The sequence below is a fragment of the Arachis duranensis genome, chromosome 9, assembly GCF_000817695.3.
Source record: "Arachis duranensis cultivar V14167 chromosome 9, aradu.V14167.gnm2.J7QH, whole genome shotgun sequence".
NCBI classification, from domain to species: domain Eukaryota; kingdom Viridiplantae; phylum Streptophyta; class Magnoliopsida; order Fabales; family Fabaceae; genus Arachis; species Arachis duranensis.
Genome location: NC_029780.3, coordinates 111,299,254 through 111,307,675, shown reverse-complemented (window position 1 = coordinate 111,307,675; position 8,422 = coordinate 111,299,254). Strand labels below are relative to the sequence as shown.

At 32.9% G+C, this 8,422-nt stretch overlaps 1 protein-coding gene and 1 pseudogene across 1 annotated transcript; one reads left to right on the top strand and one right to left on the bottom strand.

The window, feature by feature from the left end:
• Window positions 1-2,537, top strand: part of LOC107467177 (endo-1,4-beta-xylanase 5-like) — a 4,547-nt pseudogene extending 2,010 nt beyond the window's left edge.
• A 1,832-nt stretch (window positions 2,538-4,369) lies between these two features.
• LOC107467587 (octanoyltransferase LIP2, mitochondrial) lies at window positions 4,370-5,954 on the bottom strand. The gene is made up of 2 exons (XM_016086720.3): window positions 5,774-5,954; window positions 4,370-5,305 (listed from the first exon to the last, which is right to left on the bottom strand). Exons 1-2 carry the CDS (start codon window positions 5,924-5,926, stop codon window positions 4,601-4,603), a joined length of 858 nt encoding a protein of 285 aa, XP_015942206.1. The 5' UTR covers window positions 5,927-5,954; the 3' UTR covers window positions 4,370-4,600.
• Window positions 5,955-8,422: the final 2,468 nt, after the last annotated feature.

Sequence of the window (8,422 nt, the reverse complement as noted above, 5' to 3'; positions counted from 1 at the left end):
CATCTACATTGTTCACCATATAACTAACTAACATATTTATGGAATAAATGCAGGACTTGGTGTCCATTCCTTACCTTATGATTATTCTGCTACTACTGAGGCAAGAATACATAAAGTCTCATGAATAAGAATCATATTCTAAAATAATGGAGACTAGAATACTACAGTGTTTTTTCTAAGCTACTAAAATATTTGTATATGTTCACCATTTGCTTCTGAGGTTCAAGAATACATGATAATTTAAAAATATAACTTAAACCAGACAAATACTTAAATCATTTATGTGATAGTTTCTATAAACCATTGACACATAAGCGGTTGTTGACAATGCCTTGATGAAGCAGTGTGTGGCAGAAACACCAAGAGCACAGTATGGTGGGGGCATTATAATAAATCCAGGATTTGATCACAGCATAGATGGTTGGACAGTATTCGAAAATGGTTCTATCGAGGAACGAATATCCAATGCAGGCAATAGATTCATTGTTGTGGGAAACAGTACTCAACCATCAGATAATTTCTCCCAGAAGGTCCAACTTAATAAAAGAATGCTATACAACTTTACTGGTAACTTAGACTTTGAAGACAGCATTCTCATACATACAATCTATGTTCTAGACTTGTTATTACCTCTAGTATCATGAGTTGTGTTTCAACCAGAAATTTGTGACTTTATTTCCATATTCAGCTTGGTTTCAGCTCAGTGAAGGAAGTGACAGTGTCAGTTATATTTAAAACGAATGCAACTGAGCTGATTCGAGGAGGCCACGTGGTAGCAAAGCATGGATGCTGGACTCAGCTAAAAGGTGGCATAGTTGCCAACTACTCAAGCCCTGCTGAGATTCTTTTTGAGGTGAAGTGAAAAACTTTCTAGACTTAATACCTGCATGTTTCTCAGCTTTAAGAGCATGAAAAAAATAGTCAAATGCTCAGATGGTTCTGGTTTTCTTTTATTTAGATATCTTTCAAATTTTGTGAAGTGAAATTGATTCAACCATGCAGACCAAGAACTCAAAGCTGGAAATATGGGCTGATAGTGTTTCCTTGCAACCATTCACCAAAGAGCAATGGAGATCACATCAAGATGAAAGCATCGAGAGGGTAAAGAAGTGCATACCCTTTTAATTTTTTTAGTTAAAAGTGTGCATACCAAGCATGAAAGTTTATGCTTCTGTTCTACTTCCATCAAGACTAAGTCTTTGAATTAAACTTGTAGGTACGTAAGAGCAAGGTGAGGTTCCAAATAATACATACAAAATGAAACAACATTAGAAGGAGCAAGTGTCACCATCAAACCAAAAAAAAGTCTGTTTTCCCCTTTGGATGTGGAATGAACTTCCATATCCTCACAAGCAGCGATTACCAGAACTGGTTTGCATCGAGATTCAAATAGACAACTTTCACCAATGCCATGAAGTGGTATAGCACAGAGGAAATTCAAGGCCAAGAGAACTACACCATAGCAGATGCCATGATGGATTTCACCAAAGAGAATGACATTAGTGTCAGAGGCCACAACATTTTCTGGGACAATGAAAACATGCAGCCTAAATGGGTCAAGTCCTTATCTTCTGATGAGTTAAGGGAAGCAATAGAAACAAGAATAAATTCTGTGGTATGAAGGTGAACTCATTGCATGGGATGTGGTGAATGAGAATCTGCACTTCAGCTTCTTTGAGGACAATCTTGGTGAAAATGCTTCTGCAAAGTATTTTTCTAAAACTTACCAGCTTGATCCAAAACCATTATTGTTCATGAACGAGTATAACACTATTGAATATAGTGGTGATAGAGCTTCCTGCCCAGCCAATTATATTGCGAAAATGGCGAAGATTCGGTCATTTCCAGGAAATGAAGGAATATCAGCAGCAATAGGGCTGCAAGGCCATTTCACTGCTGGCCAGCCAAATCTTACTTACATGAGAGCTGCTCTTGATGCTTTTGATACTACTTCACTTCCAATATGGCTCACAGAAGTGAGTGTGGATTCAGATCCAAATCAAGTATTTCTAATGTTTAAGATATGAAAACATGTTAATTTGATCAGTGTCATCCTTAGAATTCGATAGAGACTATCTTCTTAGAATTTTAGAATAAAGTTGTACAACTTTAATTAACTATAGCTTATGACTTAATGATAAGACACCAAATTATATTCTCATTCTTGATTTTTGGATGGGAAGCAGGCAGAGCACTTGGAAGAAATTCTAAGAGAATAATACTCTCATCCTTCTGTTGAAGGGATCATCATGTTTGTTGGTCCGGCAATAGCTGCAGGTTTCAAGGACATGGCTCTCACTGATGAGAATTTTCAGAATACTCTGGTCAGTGACGTTGTGGACAAGCTCATCAGTGAGTGGCAAACTGAGCCTCAGAAAGCCATAGCAGACAGCACTGGATTTATACATTTTTCACTGCATCATGGAGAGTATGATGTAACTGTGACACATCCTCTTGGCCACTCCTCAAAAACACTGAATCTAAGTGTAAGAAAAGATTCTACACAACAAACCATCCATGTCAAAATGCATTCATAAAAGCTATAGCAAACATGTAAAACTTTGAAAGATCCTGATAAAATATTATATAATATTATTTTTTATGAAATTTGATTTTCAATAGTTATGCAAACGAACGATCAAAGTAGGTTCCCTCACTCTAGTATTATGAAACAAGCACCCAATATATTTGAGTATACTTATTGAGTTCAAATTGTAAAAATAAAAAATAAAAACAATGTATGTTTCCTTAAAGTATAATACTTCGAACTTTGAAGCCTGGCACATCTTCACTTCCCTGACACTGAGCTATGCTCTGTTTTATTGGTGCATTCAGGCTTAAATGATGAGTTTCCAAATGTTCTTTAATATTCACATTTGTCTTATACATCTCTTTCCATATGATTTCATTAAGATCTTTCAACTTTGTACATGTTTGATAACTTCTAGGTATGCATTTTGACCTGAATCATTTGTTGTGATGACTCTTCAGTTAAAGATTGTGGGTTTTGGAGTTGTGGCAAAGAGGATGTGCTATAATAATATTGTAATATCAGCAAACACAGATTTCAGATTCAAACTTAATAACATTAATTCAACATGAATAATTAACATCTTACAAAGTGCTGTCACTATTAGCATAATCTGAGTACTAGTGATCACTAAAATTGCACCCTTTTTTTGGTCCAAAAGTGCAAAATATTCATTATCATGTGATCCCACAAAAGTTTAGATGGTTTGATATTATCCTCCTAGTCCAAAACAGACAAAAGTAAAATACATCAAAGTCCTAACAGCTAAGTGAAAAGTTCTGATCTTTGATTAAGTGAAAGGAAAGATTTACTAACTAGTTACATAAACTACAAAAATGAAGAAAGAGATTAGAGTTGATCCTTCTTTCCGTTTGAGTCATCTGTTGTGTGTTGGATTCGAATTGCTTGAAGGAGCCTTCTTCAAACTCGGCTCTACAGATTTCTGAGAAGGTTCATATGATCTTTTCAATTTATCTATACTTTTTGAGGAGGCGGCATGAGCTAGCAGCTTCTGCGTCGCCAACCTATCTGTCAGATTAATTCTATTCTCACAATTGACTGAAACTATAGAGCACATGATTAAATGTATGATAACCAGAACGAAGAGATCCGCCAGAGCTCGCTGAGTGGCAGCTTTCATGGCAGATTTTATTTGAAACAACAATTGACAACAGTTATTATAAAGGAATTCTGGTGCTTGAAACTACCCCATTGCAGAGTTGGAAGGCATGTTTGTGTTGTAATTTATGGCTAAGGTAGAACTGGAATAGACAAGTGTATCTAAAAGTGAAGAGGTTGTTGGTGGTTAAAGATTTCTGTGGAAAATGAAGAATTTAAGAGGTTTGAGTCATGGACTCTGATAAAGTATCAAAATTATCGGGTAATGCATAAATAGCGGCTTGCTTGCACTCTTACAATGATGAGATTAAACATAATTTAACATTTCTCCAACCAATCAATGGTTGTTTAGAAGATCCAGATTTAGATATGAAGGGGGAAAAGGACAATGCATTTTTGTTTTTTGGCGGGTTAGAACGTGGAAAGGAAGGAGCATGTCATGTGATCCTTATCAAATCTCATACTTACTCTGACATTTCTACAATCTTTACATCACATGCCAATTTGTATATGTGACTAATTCACATGATATAAAATTGGTTGTCTTCATTTGCTGATATTCTTGACAATATTAATTTGAATCATTGCTTTTAATCCTGATTAGGTGTGACAGTCACAGCTAAACTTGACAGGCAAGACCACTTTCCAGGAACATGAAGTACAAAATGTATTTTGGTGATCTGCATGTAACATAAACAAAACAAACGAGTTCATTATATTCCTAAAGTGGTAAGCATTTCCATAGAAATCAATAATGGAGTTATTTCCCAAAACACAATGTTTATGGAAGATACATTTATAATATGTGTGGAATTGTATTCAGTGCCATCTTTGCATAAGTAGCACCATTTGCTCTATAATTGTAAGAATGAATTTGACACAGTAAAATAAGAAAGAATAAAAGCAAACATAGAAGTTATACAACTATCTGTTTGCTAAAATACTTTCGTCTCATTCAGTTCCATCAGTAACTACTGAAGCATCCTCTTTCCAGATAAGGTTATCATAACCAAATATTCTTGCAAAACAAGAAACTAACTGCTCCTGCATTATTTCTTCAGGTGGAAGAACAGAATCTGTCTCCCTTCTCAGTGATGTAACTTCTTTATCAGCAATTCCACAGGGAACAATGTGCCTAAAGTAGCTTAAATCAGGGTCAATGTTGAATGCCAACCCATGAGAAGTGATTCCATTTGATATCCGAACACCAATGGCACCTATCTTCCTTTCTCCAACCCATACACCTGTCTCACCAGCTAGTCCAGGACAAGCCTTCACACCATATTGAGCTGCCATTTCAATCATAGTTAGCTCCATTTTTTCCACATAACTTCGAGCACCGATTCCCATGTCACGAAGTGATATGATAGGATATAAAATGGCTTGGTGTGGACCATGAAATGTAATGTCTCCTCCCCGTTGTGTGTAGTGAAGTTCAGCTCCAATTTGTTCCAATTCCGACTGTGGGATTAATAAATTATGAACAGTTTGTCTCTTGCCAACAGTGTATGTAGGTGGATGTTGCAAAGACAGAAGAGTATCACATATCCTATGAGATTTTCTATCCAAGACCAGCTTTTCTTGCAGTTTCAAGGCATCCAAGTAGTTGACAACTCCCAGTTTCAAGACCTCAAGGCTTCTTAAAACCCTCATTCCCTGTTGGCAAACAAACTTATTAATCATGAAATCTGCTTTATTAACATTCCAATTTTAAAAATCATTTGTTCATACCATATGTTTGAAAATTAGATAGTTCAAGTCATATGTATATCTTAGTGCATCTACCAAACCAGGTCTAAGAAACATTTCAGCAAACAGTTCAAGGGCATTCAGAGCAAAGCTACAAAATATAATTACACCAGCTTTATTTGAAGAAAATTATTACTTTTACGTAACTGTGTTTTCTACAGAGTTAAAAAAAATATCAATGTAAACAAGTAGAATGCATAGAGGTTTAAAAAGATCATAAATTTATTTTTAACTACGTGTTGGTTCAATTGAAATAAAAGATTTTTTTCTCATTTTAACTAATTGAGATTGTAATGAGTATGTTGGATATCGAGTACAAGATGGATGTAAATTGAAAGATGGTAGAATTGGAGCAGAGTGTGGCGCGATGTTTACTATTAGTGCAGCAATGGAGAAATTGAATGTGATGTTGAAAGAGGTGGTATCGTTGAAGATGCTTTTAGAAAAGAGCTTGCAAGTGCTTGTGTCGATGAGAGAGTAAGGAAGCTCAAGTTGATGATGTTGCAGAGAATGTGAGCATCTCTGCATCTACATTCCAAAGATGGAAGAAGAAGACGAAGACAGCGATGATGATGCAATATGACAAGTGAAGACACACAGTGTCGAATAATAATTATTTTTTTTAGAAAACCAAAAAATATAATTAAAAAGAATCTTTGGGTGAAAAATAATTAAATTAATCTATCACTGAATTTGAACTTCAGTTAAGAATAAGTATAGTTGTATAGTAAAATTCGATTTCTTACATTTATTTAAATAGACGAAATAGTTAAAATTAGACTAATCCAAATTGATTAAATTATACCAATAACTTGATAATCTACTAATAATACTTGGAATAAATTGATAAGGTGGTAGCTAGATGAAAAAAAATATTTTAAAAACAAAACAAAGCATTTAATTTTTTTAAAAAATGATTTGAATGAAATATTAAAGTGATAATTATAATTTTAAATGTTTTAAATCTTCTGAAAATTTAATACTGTGAAAAAAAATAGCGTATTTTTAGGTGAGCCAAAAGCAATTAACCAAGCGCTATATTACACATTTAAATATTTTTTTCATCTAAGTTTTATCTAATTAGGTTTATTATCAACAAAAATCATTCTTATAAAAGAGTGTCATTCCTCCCCGCGTTTTTCTTCTCCTTCTCTCCTACGCTTCTTTCAAATACACGCATACGTCGTCTTTTTTTTCTTTCAAATTCACGTATACCTCCTCCTCTTCCTCGTTCTCCTTCTTCCCGCATCCCTTCTTTTGCTTCTCCTCCTACTCCTCTTTTGTTATCGTTCTCACCAACAACACCAACATTTTGCTAATCGATCATTTTTTCAATCGAATTGAATAGAATGCAATTGCTAAATTGAATTGAATGGACACAGGTGAATCTTAATTGAATTGATAATCTCTAAATTGTAGATAGAGGTGTTTCGAATTTGATTTTATATAATGGATTATGTTTCGTTAATTTAATACTATACAATTATTTCACCACGAGTACTTGTTCGGTTCATTATGCAGAAAGCTATTTGAATTTGATTTTATATAATGGATTATGTTTCGTTCATTCAGTACTATACAATTGTTTCACCATGAGTACGTGTTCGGTTCGCAGAAAACTGTTTGAATTTGATTTTATATAATAGATTATGTTTCGTTCATTCAGTACTATAAAATTGTTTCACCATGAGTGCGCATTCGGTTCATTATGCAGAAACCTGTTTGAATTTGATTTTATATAATGAATTATGTTTCATTCATTCAGTACTATACAATTGTTTCAGCATGAGTACGTGTTATGCAGAAAGTCTGTTCGAATTTGAATTTATATAATGGATAATGTTTAGTTCATTTAATACTATACAATTGTTTTACCATTAATAACATGTTCGATTCATTTCTGTTCTGCACAATTCAAAATTTTTCCTCTTCACCTTCTACGACTTCTTCACCAGGGAGAGGAGGAGTAAAAGACAAAAAAAAATACAAAAACAACAACAACAACAACAAAAGAATGATGATAATGAGAAAACACGTGAAGAAGAAAAAACGCAAAAAAATGAGAAAAATGAGGAGGAAGAGAAACGTGAAGAAAAAGGCGAAAAAAACTTCGTGCGTAAACGAGCGTGAGAAAAAGAAGAAACGTGGGAGAATAAGAAGAAGTGCGGGGAAGAAGAGATGAAGAAGAATAGAAGAAGAAGCGTGAGAAAAAAAGAAGAGTAAAGTATCGTTTTTGTCCCCAACGTTTGGGGTAAGTTTTAAAGTTGTCCCTAACGTTTCAATCGTCCTATTTAAGTTCCTAACTTTTCAAAATTGACTCAATGTTGTATTGTCGTTAGAGATCCGTTAACAGAATTGACGGCGGGACAAAATTGAGACGATTTTGAAACGTTAGAGACTTGAATAGGACGAAAACATTGGGATAAAAACGATACACAAATAGATTTTAATTTTATCTTTTAATAATATCAACTTTTTACTGTACATAGTATTCAATTATTTTTTAATCACATTTAAGTAAGTTACACTTAATCACGTTATTTTCATTCTAAATAAATTTATTTTTTTAGAATGAAAGTGTACAAGTTATAAAAAAAATTACATTACTTTAAGAATAACATTATATAAAAAATTAATTTATTTAGAATGAAAGTATAAAATTATAAAAAATATAAGTACTGTGATTAAGTAATGAAAGTAAAATTAAATTATTTAGAATGAAAGTGTAAAAGTTGTTTATTTATAAAAAATATATTATTTTAAGTGTAACATTATAAAAAAAATTAATTAATTTAGAATGAAAGTGTAAAATTATAAAAAAAATTATAAGTAATGTGATTAAGTAATGAAAGTAAAATTATATTATTTAGAATGAAAGTGTAAAATTTATTTATTTATAAAAAATTACATTATTTTAAGAGTAAAATTATAAAAAATTAATTAATTTAGAATGAAAGTGTAAAATTATAAAAAAATATAAGTAATGTGATTAAGTAATGAAAGTAAAATTACATTATTTAGAAT

Bases quoted from the DNA above. Each gene is read 5' to 3' on its own strand.
- LOC107467587 (XM_016086720.3), bottom strand. From the start codon at position 5,926: ATGCAGAGATGCTCACATTCTCTGCAACATCATCAACTTGAGCTTCCT. The intron at 5,306-5,773 runs GTAAACATCGCG...GTTTGCCAACAG, and splicing joins TCTCCATTGCTGCACTAATA to GGAATGAGGGTTTTAAGAAG.